This window comes from Canis lupus, chromosome 4 (genome assembly GCF_048164855.1).
Source record: "Canis lupus baileyi chromosome 4, mCanLup2.hap1, whole genome shotgun sequence".
NCBI classification, from domain to species: Eukaryota; Metazoa; Chordata; class Mammalia; order Carnivora; family Canidae; genus Canis; species Canis lupus.
The window spans coordinates 36,797,121-36,820,684 of NC_132841.1; the positions used below are offsets into that span (position 1 = coordinate 36,797,121).

Here is a 23,564-nt window from a genome sequence, read left to right on the forward strand (position 1 = left end):
TCCAAGGGTGATTTTATTTCCTTTCCTTTGTCTTTTTCTTCTTTCATTTGTTATCATTTATTTTTTTCAACATCTATTTATTTATTTGAGCGAGAGAGAGAGCGTGCATAGGCATGCATGCAGGAGCAGGGAAGGAAGAATGGGCACAGGGAGAGAACAGCTCAAGCAGACTGTGCTCAATGCCACAACCCTATGATCATGACCTGAGCTAAAACCAAGAGTCAGGGGATCCCTGGGTGGCTCAGCGGTTTAGCACCTGTCTTCAGCCCAGGGTGTGATCCTGGAGTCCCAAGATCAAGTTCCACATCGGACTCCCTGCATGGAGCCTGCTTCTCCCTCTGCCTGTGTAGCATCTCTGCCTCTCTCTGTGTGTGTGTCTCTCATGAATAAATAAAATAAAATAAAATAAAATCTTTGAAACAAAATTTATAAATACATACATACATACATACATACCAAGAGTCAGATGCTCAACCAACTGCGCAATCCAGGTACCCTTCATTTGTTCTCATTTTAAGAAAAATAAGGTCATTATTCAAAAATAAATAAATAAAAGCTTTCCCTACTGGGGAAAAAAACAAGTTTAAATGTTCTGCTATGTTGTCATTAATTCAGGACATTACTTCCCAATATTTCTCTAGTGGTAATGTGAAGAAAATAATTTTTGTTGCAATTAGAATATTGTATTAATCTCTCTTTAGACCATTCATACACTAAGCAGTCATGTCTTACCTTCTGAGCATACAAAACACCAGCTAACATTAACATGCTCATGGTTTCGGCAGCCCCGCCTAGGTGTAAAGTGATTAGGGCAGATGATACTATTAGATGCAAGAATCTTGGACCCGGCAGCCAGGCAAAAGTCATTGGCATGGTATGCCACAGGGCAGCGGACACAGCGCATCAGGCGACCTAAAATTATGAGAAACAGAAAAACCAGAAGAGCAAAAGAAAAAGAGATTGAATATAAAAAACAACATGAGTTACTGAAATCTCTGTCAGTAAGAAAATGTCACTAATAGAAAGCAGCACTACTAGGACAGGGATCATAAAACACACAATTCACTATGAAAAGTTCACATGGGAGCTATGCATTAAGTTGCCACAAGGAGTCAGATCCTACAACTGTTAAGTGAGCCTGCCTCACCAAGGAAAGCCCTATTCAATCCACTGCCCTGACTCCTAGGAAACCTGGGATTAGCCTCAAACTAAATAGGGGAGATGTGCACAATAAGAATAAAAGGCCAGCTGGGAGAAAGACTAATGCATGCTTTCATTGCCTGGTACTGTGTGATTCTTAAAGCCTGAACTTTTAGGTGAATGAATCTTTCTACCCTCTTTAAGATAAAATATGTCCTCTAACATATATCACCAACTAAAAGCCATTATTAAACCAGCTAAATGCAATCCACAATAGTAACTGAAAAGAGGAAGATAAACTGGTGGTTAAACTGTAATTTTCATCAAGCAAGTAAAATTATTGTCCGTAAGTGATGAAATCTATAGGCTCAGGAAATCATATAAAAGGTTACTGCCAGTCTAATTAGAAGAAAAGTCTGGCAAATTTTTCCTGCTCAATCCCCTATGGGAGAAGTAGGGGCTCTTTGAGCACACAAGCATTTAACAGTAGAAATACAGTACTGGGTTTAGGAAAATTAGTAAGAGATCCCATTATCACTGAACAGAATTAAGTGATTATTTTCCCAATGAGAATAGACTTGAAAACTTCACTTTATCTATATATCCACAGTCAGTTTTGGAAACCTTAGTTCTCAACCTAACTATAAAGCAGAAAAAAGGTTTCAGGATACAAGTTTCCAATTAAAAAAAAAAAATCAACACAAAACAAAAACGTTAATTCTGCCCTAAATTCATCTCTGAGTAATATCACATCTGACAACCATGGATATAAGGGGTCCACAGGTAAAGAATACACTCTGGTCTAATGGAGAAGGGAAAGGAACACATACAGCAGAACACTTTCTCAAACTAAGTATCACATGAAATCCAAATATTTGAAACCACCATGTAACAATAGGACTCCATGGAATACAACATGGGAACTACTGGACTAGTCCATCATTTTTTTTTCTCTCACATAAAATGCTGATACTCTGACAAAAGCTAGAGAGGACATGAAGAGACATGCCACATTGCATCTGGAAATCACACTGCCAATGAATCCAAGGTTCTACAATTAGGCCAGTCCATGTGAGAAACCCCTACCTTTAGATGCAGAAACACTGGCTGGATTAGCAGCATGGCAGGTTATACAGATGTGGAGGGAGCACCGGAAGCCCTTGTTCTGCATGACAGTGGGTGGATACTTCTGGACACACTCTTCATGATAAAACTTTCCACACAAGGGCAAAAGGCACCTTTTAACATCTTCCCCACTCTGCTTACAAACAAAACAGGTATGGATTCCTGGGAAACAAAAAGAAGGTAATAAATTAATGCAAATTCAAGAATTCAACCAATGCAAAACCATTAGACGAAAAGTTTGTGAGCATACAATTCTGCACAACACTCCTATATGCTGTGGGGTTTGGGGGCTTCGTACCAAGTAATTCTCCACCAGCTGAGGGTCTTACAATTCAACTCAATTCTAAAACTATATATCTGGGGGCAGCCCGGCTGGCTCAGTGGTTTTCAGCACAGGGCGAGATCCTGGAGACCTGGGATCGAAACCTACGTCAGGCTCCCTGCATGGAGCCTGCTTCTCCCTCTGCCTGTGTCTGTGCCTCTGTGTCTCTCATGAATAAATAAATAAAATCCCTAAACAAACAAACAAATAAATAAATAACTATATACCTGAAGGTAACGTCATATCCCACAGGTTAAGGACTCAACTCTCTAAGACTGCCCCTGGCCACCAACTTCAGATGCCAGCCAGTCTCAAGTCCAGATTGTCATCTATACTTCTCACTGGCTACAAATCAGAGGTTCCCTCAACCCCTACTTTCTTGGGTTGATTAATTTGCTAGAATGGCTCATAGAACATTTTACTTACTGGATCCCCAGTTTATCATGAAAGGTTATAACTCATGAATAGCTCGATGGAAGAGATGCACAGGGCAAAGTATGAGCAAAGGGTGTGAAGCTTTGATGCCCCCTCCAAGAGTTATCACTTCATTCTGAATCTCCACATGTTCACCAAACCAGAAGCTCTCCAAAACCCATCCTTTTGGGTTTTGATGGAGACTTCATTGCATAAGCATGGCTGATTAAATGACAGGCCACTGGGAATTAATTCAATCTCCAGCCCCATCTCCCCCCTAGAGAGGAGTGGGACATAGGATTGAAAGCTCCAGCCCTCTAATCATAAGGTTGGTTCTCCTGGCAATCAAGCTCCCATCTTAGGTGTGTCTTTTATTAACATACTAAAATACACATAGGACATACACAAAGGACATCTTTATAATCATTGTCACACTTAGTAGAGGCCAAGGTTTTGGGAGTTCTGTGTCACAAGCTAAAGACCAAAACATGCATTTCTTAATATAAATCACACTAAAGAACTTTCTAACAGACTAATTAGGCCAACAACATGAACCTACTGAAAAATCCTAGTATCATTATTAAGTGAGAAAGTCTCGACAATACATGCTTTGCTGATATGACACAACAGGAAGTACATATTACCTATAAAACATTCCTGCCGGAAGAAAACTTGACCTGATATTAATCCAGCCTCTAGATCTAGCTACAAGTTCCCAGGAAATATGAAAGATAGAGGAACAACTTAAAAGGACACCTCAAAGATGCAATCAACCAAATCTGCAATATGGAAAATTTAGCAGGACAAATGACCACTGTCTAAACAAAAAATAGGATGGGGGTGTACTGTTGCAGATTAAAAGAAATTTAAGAGACATCAAAAAATACAATAAAGACACTTTTTTGGATCTTGATTAAAATACTGAAAAGGACATCTTTGAGACAAATGGAAAAATCTGATAACGGGAAGGGGCAGTAGGTGACACATGGAAGTTACTGTATAATTCTGTTACACATTAAATATATATATATATATTTTTTTTTAATTTTTATTTATTTATGATAGTCACAGAGAGAGAGAGAGAGGCAGAGACACAGGCAGAGGGAGAAGCAGGCTCCATGCACCGGGAACCCGACGTGGGATTCGATCCCGGGTCTCCAGGATCGCGCCCCGGGCCAAAGGCAGGCGCCAAACCGCTGCGCCACCCAGGGATCCCTAAATATATATTTTTTTAAGTTGTGTTGGACTTTTGAAATATATAGGTAAACAGAGGCAGAAAACTGGTAACTACTAAGGCTAAATGATAAATACATGAGAATTCTTTATACTGTTCTATTTTTTTTAAATGTCTGAGGATTTTGGTAATATAGAGTTTAAGAATAGGGAAAAAAACAACAAACAACTACCTCTCTCTGAGAGCAATATGATGTATGAGAAAGAGCCCAGGCTTGAGACACAGACCTGAACATAAATCTTGCCTGACACTTGCTGAAAATAGGAAATCATTAAAATAACCCACTTAACCTATAAACAGTAAGATCACTCAGCTAATAACGATTTTAGGACAAAATTTTAATTATGCATTTGAAAACAAGCAAACTACTTACTATCTGATGCCAATATTAAACTGGAATAACCTAAATTATAGTGTGGTCACTCCACATTAGGAAAATAGGGTGAGCTGCAAACATTAAGAAATTATTCCCTTGGGACGCCTGGGTGGCTCAGTGGTTGAGTGTCTGCCTTCGGCTCAGGGCATGATCCTGGAATCCCGGGATTGAGTTCTGCATGTGGCTCCCTGCACAGGGCCTGCTTCTCCCTCTGCCCATGTCTCTGCCTCTTTCATGTATAAATAAATTTAATCTTTAAAAAAGAAAAGAAAAGACTCCCTTCTTACTCAATTCATCTTGACAAAAACTAGGGTAAAATTTCCTACCCTCAAAAATAACAACTCTTTATCTCACATCATATATAAAAATTAATTCAAAAATAGACCTTAGACATAAGAGTGAAACAAACAATAAAATTTTCATTAGAAAGAAAAAAAAGCTTTATGACATTGGGTTATACAAGATTTCTCCAATATGACACCAAAACAAAAGCTCTTAAAAAAAAAAAAAAAAACCCTGATGAACCGTTCATTACAATTAAACTTCATTACAATTTTAAAAAGTGCTCTTCAAAAGACACGATTAAGAAAATAAAAACTAATCCACAGATTGGCAGAATAATTTTTAAAGTATGGATCTGATAAGGAACTTGTATCCAGGGTATGTATAATGAGCTCTTAAAACTCAATAAAATAAACAAGCAAACAAAATAAGATGTGAGCAGATATTTTATCAAAGAGGACAGCAAAAAAGCACATTAAAAAGATGCACAGGGACCCCCGGGTGGCGCAGCGGTTTAGCACCTGCCTTTGGCCCAGGGTGCAATCCTGGAGACCCGGGATCGAATCCCACGTCAGGCTCCCGATGCATGGAGCCTGCTTCTCCCTCTGCCTGTGTCTCTGCCTCTCTCTCTCTCTGTGTGACTATCATAAATAAAATAAAATTTAAAAAAAATTTTTAAAAAATAGAATGTTCAGGAAAAAAAAAAAAAAGATGCACAATATCTGGGATGCCTGGGTGGCTCAGTGGTTGAGTCTCTGCCTTTGGCTCAGGGCGTGACAAGTCCCACATCAGGCTCCCTGCATGGAGCCTGCTTCTCTTCCCTCTGCCTATGTCTCTGCCTCTCTGTATCCAATGAATAAATAAATAAAATCTTTTTTTTTAAGGATGCACAATATCATCTGTCATTAAGAAATGCACATTAAAACCACAATGAGATACCACTATGCATCTGTATAAATGGCTAAAATTTAAAAGATTGACAACATCAAGTGTTGATGAAGATGTGGAAGAACTGAAACCCTCAAACATTACTAATGAGAATGTAAAATGGTATAAACACTTTGGATGTTTCTTAAAAAGTTAAACATATACCTACCTTGCCATTCCAACCTTAGATACTTAATTTAACACAAGTAAAAAGAAAACGTGTCCATACAAAGACTTGAACGTTCACAGTGGCTTTATTAATAATACCCCAACCTGAGAACATCTCAAATGTACATCAATAGATGAATGAATAATCCAACTGTGAAGCATCTGTACAATGGAATACTACCTAGCAATAAAAAGGAAAGAACTCTGATTGTTACAGCTGAATTCTCTGGTCTTCAGCTATAACAAATAACAGTTCAGCTATAACTATAACCTGCGAAAATGTTGAATCTCAAACTTGCTATGCTGAGGTATGGCTTCACAGGTATATGTAACAAATATGTAGGGATTTAGCAAACTACCCTTGGTGCAATTTATGGTACATCAACTATACCTCAATAAACCTGTTTTAAAAAACAGAATGAACACTGATACACAACATAGACAGGTGTCAAAAACATTAAGCTGAGCAAGGCACAAAAAACTACAGACATTTTGTTCCTCTCATGAAACTCTTTAAAAAAGACAAATCTAATGTTTAGTAGCAGAAAGCAGATCGTTGTTTACCTGAAAAAACTGGGGTGGAGTGAAGGGAATAAGGATCAACTGGGACTAAGTACAAGGGAACTTTCTAGAGTGATGGAAATGGTCTAAATCTTCATTGTAGTTGTGGTTAATCGGTGTATATAAATTTTAGAAAGGCAATCAAAACATACATTAAAACTATTGCATTTTATAGTAATTATACTTCAGTAAGGTTAATTTTTTTTAAATGTCTTTGCCTTAATTTGTTCATAGAAAATCACATTATAATAAAGATTAGCAAAATTGGATTTCTGCATAAAAGGCAAGATCTTTCTAAGATCAGGATAAGAGATATGCACATATCTAAAAATTTTTTTCTAAATTTCATTTGTAGGGCCAGATGGCACTATTTCCCATGATGATCAAAAGGCCACTGCGCAGGAGGCAAAATTAACCCCACCACTATCGTGCCTTCCAGCGTTTGTTCCCACAGTGTGAAAAGTAGTGGCTGAAAGAGGAGATAAAAACTCAATATGACACAGCCACTTATTTTCAATCACAAGTTAATTCTGTCTCATTCTCACAGCAGATACTCTAAACCTACACTCTTTACTCTTCAAGTTAGAAACCACCTTTCCTCCATCATTCTCACTAAAGAAAAAACTTTGGCTTCCTTATCTTGCCTCACAACTCCAAGGTACATTCCTATCTTATCTTTTTGTCTCTTCAAGATTATTCTCTACTGTCTTTGTAACTGTACTCCACTAATTATCCCCTCTTCTGTTGGAGGAATTTATTTCCCTACATGGTTCTTAACATTTATCCTACAAACGCACAAGATGTTCTTCCTCTTGATCCTATAATTTCCTCCCTTCAGCTACTGCCCTCTTTCCCACAGATATCAAACTTCTGTAAAAAGTGTATACTATTATCCATTGGCCATTCAACCAGGTTTAGTGTGGTATCCTCTGGCAGAAAGTCAAGCCTTTTCTCACTGCCAAATATAACAGCCTCTTATCATCCCAGAACGTCCTTAGACTCTTTGCCACATCTGCCCCTGCTAATGACACCCCACTCTCCCTGGATTCACAGTCAACTAGCTCCTCCTCACCCTCAGTAGTTTTCTGATGTGGGCATCCCCTGAGTACTTTTGGTCTTCTTCTCATTCTACAGATGCTTTCTACTTGGGCAGGATCATTCACACTTATGGTTTTAAGGACTTAGAAATGTAATAGCTTTCAGCCCCCATTTTTTCTTACTACTTAAATGCTATAACATTCACATATAATGCTGAAGAAAGAACAATCTCCTTAGCACAGCCTGTGAGGTACTTTACAGGTGGTTCCACCTGACCATTCTTAGTTTCAGACCCAAACTATTTATTCTAACTCTCAAAATGCTCTTTTTCTTTCTTTCTTTTATTTTTTCTGTAAACAGTTTTATTGATGCATGCCAAACGCACAGAAAAGTACAGCATCCTAAGTGTACAGTTCATTTTTTTTTAATCATACAGAAAACAGGCTTATGTAACTGCCACTCAGCTTAAGAAATATAAAACATCACCAGTAATCCAGAAATCCTCCTTGTCACTATCAATGCCTCTTCTCTAAAGCATCTTAAACTCTAAACACACTAACCTATGCCTTCTATTCCCCAAATATTCTATACTTTCATTACTGGACCTTCTGTCCTTCCCCTCCCCATGCCAATATCCGTATCTCTTTTAAAGCCAAATTCAGTTCTCTTCCTCTGTGGAACTGGCTCATCTTTGTTCAATTATCACTTTAAAAGTATCTCTACTACAATCTTTTTTGCACTATATTATACTATCCATTCATTATTCACTTGGTATTCTTTTCTACAAAGATCACACAGCACCTATCTGTGTCTATAGCAATTAGCTCGATATCATAAAAAATTGTCTCCAATAAATGTTGGGAATTTTTCCTGAAAAACTCAAAATTCAAACCATTTCTGAAAGCAAACCCTTCTGTATCTACTTCACCTGTGCGACATTCATTGCAGATAAATTTTCCTCTTGGCATTTCAGTTAATCCAAGGCACTCCAGGTGGAAAGCCCCACAGCACTGAGCCTCACATAACAGCAGCTCACCCAGTTTCTCACAGTTCTGTTAAGAGAAAGAAAACAGGTATGTCTATGAAAAACGGATTTTTAAAGTCCTAAGCAGAAGGCCTTCATGAATGTAAAGATTAAGCAGCAGCTTTCCAAAAAGAAAGCCCACCATTTATTCAGCCAATATTTAGCGATTAATTCCTCTAGGCCAGGTACCACAAAATCTCTGGCTCCCGTGCTTCATATAGTCTAAGGACTGAAATACAAGTAAACAAACAAACAGGAAAGATACCAGATAATGGTAAGCATTAGGTACAGAATTCAAATAGTTACTTTGGCCATTAGGAATGGCCTCTCAGGGTTCTAAACTACAAGTGAGTCAAGTGATCCGACACAAATACCAGGAAGACAAATACAGAAAGTTCACAGATAGGAAAAACCATGTCATGTCTGAGAATCATAAGGAAAGTCAGTGGACTAATGTGAACAAATGCTAGAAGTGGTAGAAGATGAGGTAAGAAAAAGGCAACAGCATGATTGTGTGGCCTTACACATTATGCTACAGATTTTATTCTAATTACAACAGTGTGCCATTGAAGGGCTTTAACAAGGTAAGGCTAAAATCAGATATTCATTTAAAAACAGATCCCTTTGATTACTACACAGAATATGAGTTCAAGAATGAGAAAGGTGAGAACAGTAGCAAAGAGATACTGGTGTGCTAGACTTGGGTTGTAACAGTCCCAAAAGGGCTCTAAAGAAGGTTTAAACAACCTTTGAGATACATCTACAACCATCTCAGAGAGGTTACCTTCCTGAGATGATCTTGTCTAAGACAAGGTGTCATTTATGATAGGGCTTTAGGAAATAAAAATCTGGTTCTGTTGCTTTCAAAATATTCAAAGATTTATGCAAATTCTGCAAATTCCCAATATTTGTTACTTTCACTCCTCTAACATCCTGACTCATTTCCACATAGTGATTAGCAGGAAAATACCAAAAATGAAAAAGAGTCTTATTGTGAAAGACAAGAAAGAGGGGAGGTAGCTAGGCAAGTCTAATATCTTCAAGAACCCAAAGAAACAACAAGTCTTGGCCATTTATAACACCAAAGCTTAAATAAAAAATTGAGTAGGAGAGCTTTGGAGAAAAACATGCCAGGGGCAGCCAGGGAGTAAGAGCAGACAGACCCAAAGGTCTTAATCTATCTATAGTGTAAATTAGTCTCACACTTTGCCTCTTCTGTTATCCCCTACCCACACATAAAAATTGACAAATGCCATAAATATTATTATTTGGTTTTGTATATTCACAATGCAGTGATACCAGCTTTTATGTACATAAACAAATATACCTTCATCATTTAAACAGGAAAACTTCAATTACAGTATATATCAAGGAATGTTTTCAAATTAAACAAATGTTATGGACTAACCCTTTAACTAAGATGACCATGTGGTTCATCTTTCAAACTGATAACCATGTTGAGTGAAAGGAAATGGTATTAATAAATTATACAAAGGTAACAGAATTAAACAAAGAGTGATCCAAATAATCCAGGACCACAAGACAACTACCCTTTAACCATTTGTTGATAATCTTTCTGGCCACATAGTCTTTGAGAACTAACACTGTGTTTGGAGTACTGCTCTGAATATGATCAACCTTCTTTATATAATAGTGAAAATGAAGAAACAAAGAAACAGAGTTGAAATTCTATTGTTCATCATAGCATATTCTGGGTTTGTGTTACTTCATTTTGTAGCTGTTTCAATCAGAAAAAAGAAAAAACCCCTAATATCTTCAGCTTTTTATAGGCCAGCTTTTTAAGAATTTACAAAGGTAAATTAAGCCCATAAAAGGAGAACATAACCAAAAGATCCATTTAATCGACTCTATTCCCAAATCTGATGAAGGCTATTTATAAAGAGGCAACACAACATAGTAGTTAAGATTCTAAACCCAGATTGCTTCAGTTTGAATCCTAGCTTTGCCGTGGGACTATAAGCAAGTTAGGTAACATCTCTGTGCCTCAGTTTCCTCACCTATAAAAATGAGGATAATAACAAGTGATCTACTTTACAATACTCCTTAGGACTAAATGATGCAGTGTTTGTAAAAGTTTTATTTTTTTTTATTTTAAAATTTTATTTTCTTTTATTTATTTTTTTGGGGTGGGGGACAGTAGAGGGAGAGAGAAAATCTTAAGCAGGTTCCATGCCCAGCTCAGAGACAGAGTGGGGCTCAATCGCATGACCCTGTGGTCATGATCGGAGCCACAAGCAATTGTGGGTTGCTTAACCCAGGCATCCCCAGAATATTTATAAGGTGGTAGAAACTCTTGACACATAATAAACACTGTATAAATACCTATTAAATAAATATAAAAAAACAGGTGGTAGGTACTCTAAAGTCATTACTTTAAAGCAAAAGAAATCTCAAACTGAAAATTTCCTTTGCAACATTCCTTAGAAACCCAGAGACTCTCACACCATGTGAGGTATAGGAAAATGATCCTTTTAAGCAATGACAAATTCACCTTCTCCCATCTGTTTCAGGCCTGCTTCAAGGCATTTATTCATGGGCAACAAAGGCAAGTGGTCCAGCAACACTAAATATTTCTTTTTCTTTCTCTTTTTGTGAGGAGGGGAAAGACGGAAATTCTTAAAAGGATAATTTCCATTGGAATCATAGAGGAAAATGTTTACTCTAACCAAGAATGGGTTATCAAGAGATGGAGAAGGCTTCACTTAAAAGACAAGCAAGCAATCAAAATTCAAGTGGGCAACATCTTCTACCTGACAAACATTCTCCTTGAGTGCAGCTCCTCCGCCTCGTTCACCCTGCAGCTTTTTAGATGCCGGCATCCCATGATCGTTCTCTACACTCTCCTCAACAGTCTCCTTGGGGCTTGCAGCCGTTCGGTGTGTCATCAGTTCTCCCTTGCAGAGAAAAAATAATGTCCCACATTTGTATTATTGATGTCTCCTCCATCTGACCCCCTCCCTCTGAGCTGCTATTTGTCTAGCCATTAAGCACTTACAGATGTTCAGCCAATCACGCGGGCGGACTGCATGCAATGTTAGTTCTAACCCTGCTGTGATTGGGCGGGTAGTGGGCGCCTCATGCCCTGCCACTAACTGCTCTGAGGCTGTTCCACTGGAACTTTTTGAGCTGTTCCATTTTAAGGTTTCACTAAGGGAGAGAAAACATTCTTAAGTTTATTTGATTACTTATTTGTCCTTCCAAGATCAGTGTTTCCTAAATAATGCCCCCTTGGGCATTCTATTCAAATTATCCTGGAAAGAAACACTCTGTATCATAATGTGTAATGCTGACCTCACTTGTTCTAATTCTCTTTTAACCTGAGTTGAAAAGCCAGACATAGCATCAATGACTGCAATGATGCTCTATAAGGAAATGGTTTTAAATCTACCTTTGTTTCCTTAAAGCCAATGTTTATAAACATTATTCTAAAATTAAACAGTTTATGGTCTCAAGAAATAAGCAAATGACTTTCCCCTCTAACTGTAGCAGTCTCAACTTTTAAAGGAAAATATGCAAGTTCATTCAGATCATATGGTTACTTGGTATTGTGCTCTCTGGTTTTATAAAAGGCTTACTTCGTGATGAAACAGTTATAAAACTTATGAGACACCTGGAGCATAGGATGTGATCTTTTAAAAAGATCACATCTATAGTTGCCTTATATGTCTTAGAGCTATTAATGAGCTGCTTCAGTAGAACATTATATTCTTAAGTAAACTCAAGGGAAAGGGGAGTGGCCTCTACTGTGAAAAGTAGATTTTCTTTGCAAGGTCAAAAGATGAGGAACTGAGTAATACCTCTGAGCCTGGAGTTTCTTTTGAAGAGTCGTCATTTTTCATTTTTTTACAATGCACCTTGGCTGTAGCATGCCTCTGTCGTTTTCGTTTTCTTGGTTTATCAAATATCTTGGCAGCACCTATAACAGGAAAACATGTGTTACCTGCTGGCTACTCACACATCCAAAAACTCCTATCCTCAACTAAAAGGACCTCACAGAATTATGGAATATTAAGAATTAAAAACCAATCTTGGAGTCCGTTTAATTCCTCAACTTAGTAGATAAAGAAAAAGGCACAGGGAGGAGGAGACTTACCCATGACTATGTAACTAGTTAGGGAAATATCTACATATACAAAAATTCTGTCTCATGAGGATTAAATAGTAAATGAATACATAGGTTAAAGTAATTTCATTTTACATGATTGAAATGAAAGACTTCAGAGTTCCTCAAAGGACTTTACTCTCCTAGAGATGGGGAGAAAATACATTTAGGAGTCAGGAAAAAAAAAAAAAAAAGGAGTCAGGAAAAGATACTAAAATCTAATCTCCACAATTAAAGACAGTAAATCATATCACTATATGATTTAATAATTAAGATAAAAAGCTGAAATACAAAAATCTGGCTTGGGGAAAGGAGAACTCTCCCCCAAAACATTTAGTAGCTTAAAAGATATTCACACAATAATACAATCTTAAACATCCATAATATAAAATAAATATATGATCTCATCTGGCATATTTACATTACCTACTATATATTTGTTATAGAACTATCAAGAGGAATTTGGAGTGATATATCAAAAAATGTTACAAGGTAATTAGGCTAAGTATCAACATGAAGACTAGACTTTGGAAAACTGGCTTAGTACTCTCTTATTGAGACTGCCTGATGGAGACGAAGAAGCTCTGCTATCAAAGCTTCTGTCTATGGCTAAAAGAACTAATATGATAGAAGAATAAAGGTTCGAAGTTCTCAGGAACTCAAACATTTAGATGAAATTTACAAAAGATAAAGTGGAAGCTGTACATTCTACAAAAATTGAACTACAAAAATATAAGAGCTGATATTATTTTGAAAAGTTTTTTTAAAGCAAGCAAGCAAAATAAATAAATAAAGCAAGCAAGCAGACTGCGGAGTCTAGGAAATTATATATGCACACGAGGTTAACATAAGCTAACATATTACTAGATTTATTTACTAGAAAACTTAATAATCACTGGGCCACATTTAAAGATGTGCTCATTGAAGGGGTGCCTGAGTGGCTCAAACAGTTAAACATCTGCCTTCTGCTTAGGTCATGATCCCAGGATCCTGGAATTCAAGCCCTGCACTGGGCTCCCTGCTCAGCAGGGAATCTAATTCTCCCTTTCCCTCTGCCCCTACCCTCCCTCCACTTGTAATGGTTCACTCACTCATGCACTCTCTCTCAAATAAATAAATAAAATCTTAAAAAAAAAAAAAAAGATGCACTCATTTAAGATCACGTGAAGGGGTACCTTGGTGGCTCAGTTAGTTAAGCAACAGCCTTCAGCTCAGGTCATGATCCTGGGGTCCTGGGGTCAAGCCCTGCATCTGGGCTCCCTGCTCAAAAGGGAGTCTGCTTCTCTCTTACCCCTCTGCCCCAACCCCCCTTGGAGGCTCTCTCTCTCTCAAATAAATAACTAAAACCTTAAAAAAAAATTAACACGTATTATAACCTTCCCATGAGAACTACTATAACCAACCCTTTGTTGGCAGACCACATCTGATGCCATGTGCTCAAATTTGGGCTAATATCTCAGAAATGACACTAATCAATAAACAGCACTGGCAGATGAATGATCTAAGTGGTAGAAAGAATTGACATAGAGAAAATCTGGGGTGGAAAACAAGGTGGTAGTATGGCAATGAATTTGATCAGGTCTGGATTTAGTCCTTCAACCCTGCCACCTCTTTCATCTTCGTGTTTTTCTAGAAGATAAGGATAACACGGTTAATACCCTAACTCTCTGTATTGCTTTAGATGGATTAGAAGTTAATAGTCCTAAGCAATGGACTGAGCAAAGGATCTGAGCAAAGAAATGCTCAAATTACAACAATGTGTCTATTACTGAATGAAGGGCTGCCCATTCCTCCTATCAGTAGAACCAAGATCACCATGTATAACTTTCAGAAGTCAGATTCTAATGCCATCTAAAAGATTTCTAAGCACAGGGTGCCTGAGTGGCTCAGTCAGTTAAACATCCAAGTGGCTCAGTCAGTTAAGCAACCAATGCTTGATTTCAGCTCGGGTCATGATCTCAGGATCATGGGAGCCCTGTGTTGGTCTCTGCATTGAGCATAGAGCCTGCTTAGGATTTTCTCTCTCCTTCTCCCTCTGCCCCTCCCTGCTTGCACTCTAAAAAAAGAAAATATATATATAAAGATTTCCAAACCCTTAAAATTTTGAAACCATTACAATGGACCAGGCTCAAATATAAACTCTCTTTTTCAAGGATATGTTCATTCACCAAAGATCATAGATGTGATAAAAGAAACTAAGACTATTTATAAAAGACTGGTTTGTAGGGCTTGTAATTTCCCTCTCAACTCAGATTCCACAATTTCTGTTCTATAGAATAAAATTAAATCAAAGCCAAGAAAGTAATGATTACAGTTGGAAAATCAGTTAATATGAAATTTAAGGAGCTCATTTTTCTTTATTGTTTCTAACATTTCCTTATTCTAATAATTCCATGTAACTAATTTCAGCCTAACACTGAAAATGACCATCCAATTTTCTAGTGTCATACATGTCAGGAAGCATATTTCGAGCAAAGGTTTTCTTTTTTTTAATTTACTTATTTTTAAGTAATCTCTACACCCAACATGGGGCTCAACTCAAGACCCTGAGATTGAGAGTCTCTGCTCTTCCAACTGAGCAAGTCAGGCACTTGTTGGGCATACGAGTCTTAGAAATTGCAACCTCACTTGGTCTTGCTTACATATGGAACAACTTCTATTTAGCTGACAAGGTGCTTCATAGTTACTCTGCACTACATTTTTTAAATCTCAAAAATACGCACCTCCACCGTACTCCCTAGATGCAGCACGTGATTCACTGTCATTCTCCAAATGACCAGCTTCATAACACTACAAGTAAACAAAATGCAACAGATTTACAGATGAACACAAAATAAATAAACTTTATATTACGTGCCAAAAGCTGAACTATTATCACAGATACAGAAACCCTGGCTGTTTTCTAACAATTAAAAAAACAATATTAACAATAATGGGTTGAAATAAAACTACCTGGGGAAAGACATCAAAAAACCAAAAAACACAGCTTCAAAAGACTCAGGGGACAAAAAGACACAGGGACGCCTGGGTGGTTCAGTGGCTGTGCACCTGCCTTCAGCCCAGGGGTAATCCTGGAGTCCCGGGATCGAGTCCCGCATCAGGCTTTCCTGCATGGAGCCTGTGTCTCTGCCTCTCTCTGTGTGTCTCTCATGAATAAATAAATAAAATCTTAAAAACAAAAACAAAAACCTCATACAAACACATCCTCCTAAGGAGGTGGTGGTAGGAGTTAACCAGCAGATACAGAATGGTGCTCTGACTGAAGTAGTAGACAAAGAGAAAGGGTATATTCCCAGAGACCCATCATTGCAGTTCTATTTTCTATCACCCGATATTTAAAATCTATCTTTTTAAAATTGCATTTATGGGCAGCCCGGGTGGCTCAGCGGTTTAGCGCCACCTTCAGCCTAGAGCCTGATCCTGGAGACCCAGGATCGAGTCCCATGTCGGGCTTCCTACATGGAGCCTGCTTCTCCCTCTGCCTGTGTCTCTCTCTCTCTCTTTCTGTGTGTGTGCGTCTCTCATGAATAAATAAATAAAATTTTTTTAAAAATAAAATAAGGGGATCCCTGGGTGGCTCAGCGGTTTAGTGCCTGCCTTTGGCCCAAGGCGCGATCCTTGGAGTCCCGGGATCGAGTCCCACACGTCGGGCTCCAGGCATGGAGCCTGCTTCTCCCTCCTCCTGTGTCTCTGCCTCTCTCTCTCTCTCTCTCTCTCTCTCTATCATAAATAAACAAATAAATAAATCTATAAATAAATAAATAAATAGATAGATAAAATTGCATTTATAACCATTAGATTTTACACTTATTTGATGAATTCTAAATATTAAAAAATCTTTGAATCGGTGCTCACTTCAGCAGCACATATACCAGAAAGCTCTGAATCATGGAATGTCTTTCTGATTTAATTAGCTATAGATTAATATAAATGAAAGCAACATTAAAACCCAAAACAAAATACTCAGAGTAATTTCCTACACATTATATTCCCCTTATACTAATGCTTAAAAGAATTAGTTCCAGTCCAAGAAAATGTCTTCTACAATAAAAATACTCTTCAACAGGATTAAAACAAAATTTAGTGGCCACAAAAAGTCAACATAAATGCTATTCTTGCTGTAAAGTTCCAAAATTTTAAGGTCAAAACAAGCTAAAATATACCAGTCGATTTCCAAAGGCTCACTATATACGCTAATCAAATCATTAACTTATGTATGTCAACTATATCTCAATAAAACAGGGGAACAAATCATTTACTAAACTGGCCCAAATTCTGATTTTCTTTTAAATTTGTTATTACCTCACCTGTAGCTTAATATAGCAGCCTTACATAATTTATTTTATATAAATACTATTAAATCTATCACCTGATTGCAAATATTCAAATGAATCACAGTTTCCCTGTCCCTTACTATGTACTACTATGTACCTCCTCCAACAATCTTGCCAAGTGGCTAAGATTTGAATAAAACAAAGCCAGGAAAGAAAACACTGCAGAAGAAAACTATCACAGCCTTACTAGGACAGATCTTAGAAGATGGACTTTGAGAAGAACCAAAGAATGAAAGGATATAATGCAGCCATTAAAATGAGGCACAGAAACAAATAAATTTTTACATTTACATGTTAATTCAGATGGATGAATATCTAACAAAAAAAGAAAATCAGGTTCCAGGATTAAATGACAGAAGCCTGTTACAGGTAAGGAAGTAAGTCTAAAAACTCAAATTATTTTTGATTTGAATACAATCAGTATTTTTTCTTTAAAGATAGAAAATTTTAATAGGAAATCTGTGCATCCTAACAACTGAATTTCTAACATATAGCCTGAGTTACTCCTCACACACATGGGAATGGGGAGGTTTCCTAAAAATTAATATTCAGGAAAATAATTTTCTATTTGTATCTACTATTTAATGACGCTTTCTTGGTCAATAAAACCCATACCTCCAAACTCAGAAACTTAAGTTCAAATGTTTCTGCCTGGTTTACAACTGAGCCAAGTCTTTTCTGTGGTGTTAATACAGACATGACAATGGGATAAGAGTTGGTTAGTGGCTTATACAGACAGAAGTAGAAAGCAGTTAAGAGGTTTCTTTCTCCCAGAAAAGAAATGACAACAAACACACACTTTACTCAATCTTAAAAGCTCTTTCCATTTTCATCTGAAAAGAAAATCTAAAATGAACTATAACTCACGTACACACAAATGCAAAATAGCTTCTCAACAGAGGATCTCTTAGACCAAACCAGTGTACTCTGCCATTCTGTAATTTCTATGTATGTGTGCATCAATATTGCTATATATTATCAAGAGATTTGTTTTTAAAATCTCATTATTTCCATATGGTTTAATCATACCATAGAATTGACTAAGATACATACCTTTTTAGAAAGACCAAGATCCCCTTTCTTGGGCATAAATCCCGGGTCTAAATCATTGGATTCAAGAAGTTTCTTAGTTGGTTTTCTTTGACGTTTACTTTCATAATTTCCTGAAATGAATGTATCTTTTCATTAGATGATTCAAAAATTGGGCACAAACTAATTTTTTACAAAAATCTATATGCCACAGAAAAATGAGTCATCATATTTTTTATGTTTTCCTCATCATCTGGGGACGGACAGGATAGGAATGTATTTATTTATTCTAAAATATTAGTTAACATAAAATAGAATAGGAAAACAATTCTCAACACAGGCACAAACTAATGTGAAAATGTCTTTGTATATGTATCATAAAGGGACTAGGGGAGAAATCAAAAGAGCAGAACTATATAATAATTGATTGGTAGTAAAGACAAAAGGAGAAGTGAGGTGGACTAGAGCCTGAATTCTGGGCATAACAGGATCAGGATTAAAATTTTATTCTTCTCCTAAATAAACAAAACACACATTTACTTTGTAGGACTGTTCTTAAGAATATATAAAAGAGCCTAATAACAAAGTCTGGCACATGCCAAATTATGAAATAGTACTACCTATCTTTACTATTTTTAAATTCTTTTTGATTCTGTCTTACTTGATTAATAAGCACAAGTGGATACCTTTTTTTAAAAACACCAACCTAAGCTGTTGTTGGGAATGTAAAAAATAGTTACATCCAAAATCTTCCTTGAGTGACTACAATATTCAAGAATCAGAAGGCAAATTAGAGACCATATGTTTAGATCCAACTCCCACCAGGTGACATGCATAATAAAGAAGGATAAAAGTGAAAAGCAATTGGTAATTGAATTCAAGGGGATATTTACACTTAGCTACTTACAATGTGTCAGGTAATTACATTATAATGTCTATTTTATAAATGAGGACGCAAGTTTAAAAGTTAAACAACTTCCTAAATAACATAAGAATTGTTAGAGCCAGGATCTGAAGCATAAGTTTCATGTGTTTATTAGCATGCAGTGTCCTTCCCCCAAAACCCTGCTATCCTGAGAGTTGACTCACATAGTGGCTGATCAACAATCATGAAGAGTAATAGTAGAGAAAGGAGAGGAGTTTTTAAAACATGTCTTCTAGAAATGCACCACCAATTCATGGTCATTATCTATATCCAATTAGCCAGTACTTTCAGGATTTCCCAGAACAAAAGTGGGTAGTTTGTTATACAGAGATTTCACTATTGGCTTTTTACCACAACATGCTAAAATTGTATCTACTTACATTCTGAGACCCCCAACTTCATCTTACCTGGTGTTTTAACTAGTAACTCCTCAGACTCAAGGATAGGCCGTGGAGACACTTCGGGAGCCACAGGCACAGACAAGGTCAGCTGTGGTAACTCAGCATGTCCACCTCCAAGTTCTGACTGAGCCAAGGGCCCTTCCAAAAATGGAGCCTCCCTTTCAAGAACTGGAGGCTCTTCTTTGGTTGAAATCAAAGAATTCTCATCCACCTGCTTGTTCTGAGCACTAGATCGACATCGGGCTAAAAGGCTTTCCTCTTCACAGCGGGAACTTACCTAAGGGCAAAAAGTAAAAGTAGAATCCATAGAACAAAGGTGCTATAATTTCAGTGTCAAAAAGAATAATGCAGTTAAAAATGAAATTCTGACACATGCTACAACATGGATGAACCTTGAAGATACTATACACTAAGTGAAGTAAGCCATACACAAAAGGACAAATACTATATGGTTCTACTTATATTAGGTTTATCTAGAATAATCAAATTCATAGAGACAGAAAATAGAAATGGGGTATTTGGGTGGCTCAAGTCAGTTAAGTGTCTGACTCCTGATTTCAATTCAGGTCATGATCTCAGGGTCACGAGACCAAGCCCCACATCAGGATCTGCACTGGACCCTCTGTCCCTCTTCTCCATATGCTCACTCTCTCTCTCTCTCTCTTAAAAACAACAACAACAACAAAAAAAATAAATAAATAAAGGAAAAGGAAAAGAAAAGAAAATGGTGCTTGCCAGGAGCTGAGGGGAGAGTAGAGTGGAAAATTGTTTGGGTTTTCTTGAGATTTTATTTATTTATTCATGGGGGTTGGACAGAGACATAGGCAGAGGGAGAAGCAGGCTCCCTGCAGGACCCCAGGACCACGACCTGAGCCAAAGACAGATGCTCAACCAATGAGCCACCCAGGTGCCCAAGGAAGTTATTTTTTCATAGGTGGATTTTTAGTTTGGGAATATGAAAAAGTTCTAGAGATGATAGATGATGGTGATGGTTGTACAACAATGTGAATGTACTTAATGACACAGAACTATTATATAAAAGTGTTTATAAATTTTGTTATATATATTTTACTATAAGTTTTTAAAAAGGGAAAAAGTGCAATTGAGATACACTAAAGCTATAAAAATTCTTTAAGGCCATAACAATAATCCTCCCCATTCACATAGATTTCCTAGTATGTCACCAATAAAGCAGCTAATAATGAATTCCTAATGTAAATTAATAAGAAAAGAAATAAGCATTTATGGTGCTTTCATGTATATAAAGACAATAAAGTTGTTCAGTTAATGAGAGTACTTGCCAGCTAATAAAAGTAGAAGAGATAATAAAATCTGTAAATTTTTATTTTGAACTCCTAATGAAATTACTGATACAGGCAAGGTTTCTTTGATATTTTTAAACATAACCAGGGAAATGGTGGACAGAGAAGAGGACATATTTTTGAAGTCAAAGTTACTTACACACATACTGCTGATGCGGTGTTTTTTTTTTTTTTTTTAAGATTCTATCTATCTATCTATCTATCTATCTATCTATCTATCTATCATTTATTTAAAAGATTTATTTTAGAGAACAAGCAAGGAGAGGGAGAAGGAGAAGAAGAGAGAGGCAGAGAAGCAGACTCCCTGCTGAGCACAGAACTTGATGCTGGGCTTGATCTCAGGATTCTGAGATCATGCCCTGAGCCAAAACCAAGAGTCAGACACTAAACCAACTAGCCACCCAGGCACTCCCACATACTGCTCCTTGATCAAAAGGAACAAAATATAACCTAAAAGAGAGGAAATCCATCAGGACCTGTGAACAACTTTTAATGTCATGCAATAAATGACACAAAAGGACCTATAATCTAATCTAGCTAAAGCTGTTTCACTTGAATCCATCAAATTGTTAGTTATAATTTCCACATAAGAAGGAAGATAGAGAATAGTTTAGTGACAACAGTGAAGAAGCAATCATACATATCTAGAAAGGGGACACTATAAGGGTATCGCTCTTACTTAGATAGAGTCATGAAAAAAAGGGGGACTGTTTTAGATTTAAATAAATTTAAGAAATGTAACAACCAGATATAATGTGTAGTCCTAGAAAGAATAAGCCAAATGTAAAGTTAGAGGACAAATAAGGAAATTCGAATACAGATTTGTTATTAGATAATCTAAACTGATCTTAAGATGCAGTAAAGTTACAAAAAAGAAAAGAAAAAAAAAGACAAAGTAAAATCATTTCTGAAGGAAAATATTCTATTTTTTAGAGGTGCATATTATTTAGGGATAGAAAATAAAATGTCTCTAATTTACTTTAAAGTAACAGAGCTTTAATAAATTGAATTCAGGGATGCCTGGCTGGCTCAGCTGGAAGTGCATGCAAATCCTGATCTCGGGTCATGAGTTTGAGCCCCAAGTTGGATATAGAGATTACTAAATAAAAATTCAAAAAAACAACTGAATTAAAAAATAAAGCAAATAAGGATAACACTTGTTTAAAAAATTACAATCCGGGATCCCTGGGTGGCGCAACGGTTTAGCGCCTGCCTTTGGCCCAGGGCGCAATCCTGGAGACCCGGGATTGAATCCCACGTCAGGCTCCCTATATGGGGCCTGCTTCTCCCTCTGCCTATGTCTCTGCCTCTCTCTCTCTCTCTGTATGACTATCATGAATAAATAAATAAAATTTAAAAAATATATATTTGCTCTTTCCTCATTTAAAAAAAAATTACAATCCTGGGGTACCAGGTGGCATAGTCAGTTGAGCCTCCGACTCTTGGTTTTGTTCAGGTGGTGATCTGAGGGTCATGAGATCAAGTCCCATATGGGGCTCTGTGCTCAGAATGGAGTCTCTTCAGATTCTCGCTCCCTCTCTTGCTCTGCCCCTCCCCTGTATGCTCTTTCTCAAATAAATCCTTAAAAAAATTTAAAAATATGATGCTACCATATTTTATATTCTATGATTTTAATAAATATTTTATCATAATAGTATTCCTAAATCACTACTCTTTGAAAGCAAAGGGAGAAAAAAAGTTATACATGCACATACTACACACAGTGCATAGACTCATTAATACATTTCCTGCATATTCTAAGTATTGTGCCAGAAGCTGGAGATTAAAAAAATGGAAAAAGTAAAATACAAGTTAAGGTAAATATTGTCCCATACAGACAAAACATGATATTGAAGATAAAACTCCAATATCCTAAAAGTATTGATGAAAAGACTGTTGAAATGTTGAAACATACCTTGTGCACCTGTTCCTGTACCTTCTTTTGTTTTTTCTTAGGAGCAAATATCTGATCATATTCTTCTGTATATTCCAGAAGCCACTTGCTTGGCTTCCTAAGGCGTTTCTTCTCTGACCGCACAGCTAAAAGAGAAACAACTTCATATTAACCAAAAAGTTAGAGGAAAGCCTACTGCTTTCATGCAACTATCTCTACACTATCAAAGGTAGAGAGACGAGAAATTCTCAAAAAAACTCTGCTTAAGCTCCAAGAGGCTAAAAGCAATTTCCTATGATTTATCATATGCAAAAGTTAAGAAAAGAGACTTTTGTTGCTCTTATACAAAGCCCATATGAAGTTATGGGAAAATTTTTGAAAAAAGATAAAATTGAAACTAACTATAGTGTCCCACAGTGACAGAAACAGCTAACATTAAAATATGGTCTAAATCAAGCATATTCATCAAATATATCATAAATTATTTTAATAACATCTCTCTGGAATAACATGTGTTTAGAATACCAGACAGATATTCAGACAGAATATTTACCTAATCACTACTACCATACCATGTGAATTTCAAAAGCACTTTACACACACTTAATGCCATGGCTGTGACTTGAGTTTCACATTAGAAAACTAAAGAAGGAAAGAAGGAAAGAAGGAAAGAAAGAAGGAAAGAAGGAAAGAAGGAAAGAAAGAAGGAAGGAAGGAAGGAAGGAAGGAAGGAAGGAAGGAAGGAAGGAAGGAAGGAAGGAGAGAGAGAGAGAGAGAGATAGAGAGAGAGAAAGAAAGAAAGAAAGAAAGAAAGAAAGAAAGAAAGAAAGAAAGAAAGAAAGAAAGAAAACTAAGGACTCTTTCTCAACAGAATCACTAAAAATTATAATTATACCATTACCTCAATAACATAAAAAGTATATGG

General features: G+C 36.8%; 1 protein-coding gene across 12 annotated transcripts in view; it reads right to left on the reverse strand.

Annotated features, from left to right (window-relative positions):
* The window catches only part of NSD1 (nuclear receptor binding SET domain protein 1), a 154,152-nt gene that overhangs the window by 33,519 nt on the left and 97,069 nt on the right, over positions 1–23,564 (reverse strand). For all 12 annotated transcript variants that reach the window (XM_072823999.1, XM_072823993.1, XM_072824002.1 and 9 more), the window contains 9 exons: positions 22,661–22,785; positions 19,430–19,700; positions 18,122–18,231; positions 15,458–15,524; positions 12,430–12,548; positions 11,383–11,526; positions 8,516–8,639; positions 2,227–2,427; positions 733–912 (listed from right to left, as the gene is read on the reverse strand). In XM_072823999.1, coding sequence (XP_072680100.1) covers positions 733–912; positions 2,227–2,427; positions 8,516–8,639; positions 11,383–11,526; positions 12,430–12,548; positions 15,458–15,524; positions 18,122–18,231; positions 19,430–19,700; positions 22,661–22,785 — 1,341 coding nt within the window. The remainder of the gene's footprint in view (positions 1–732; positions 913–2,226; positions 2,428–8,515; positions 8,640–11,382; positions 11,527–12,429; positions 12,549–15,457; positions 15,525–18,121; positions 18,232–19,429; positions 19,701–22,660; positions 22,786–23,564) is intronic.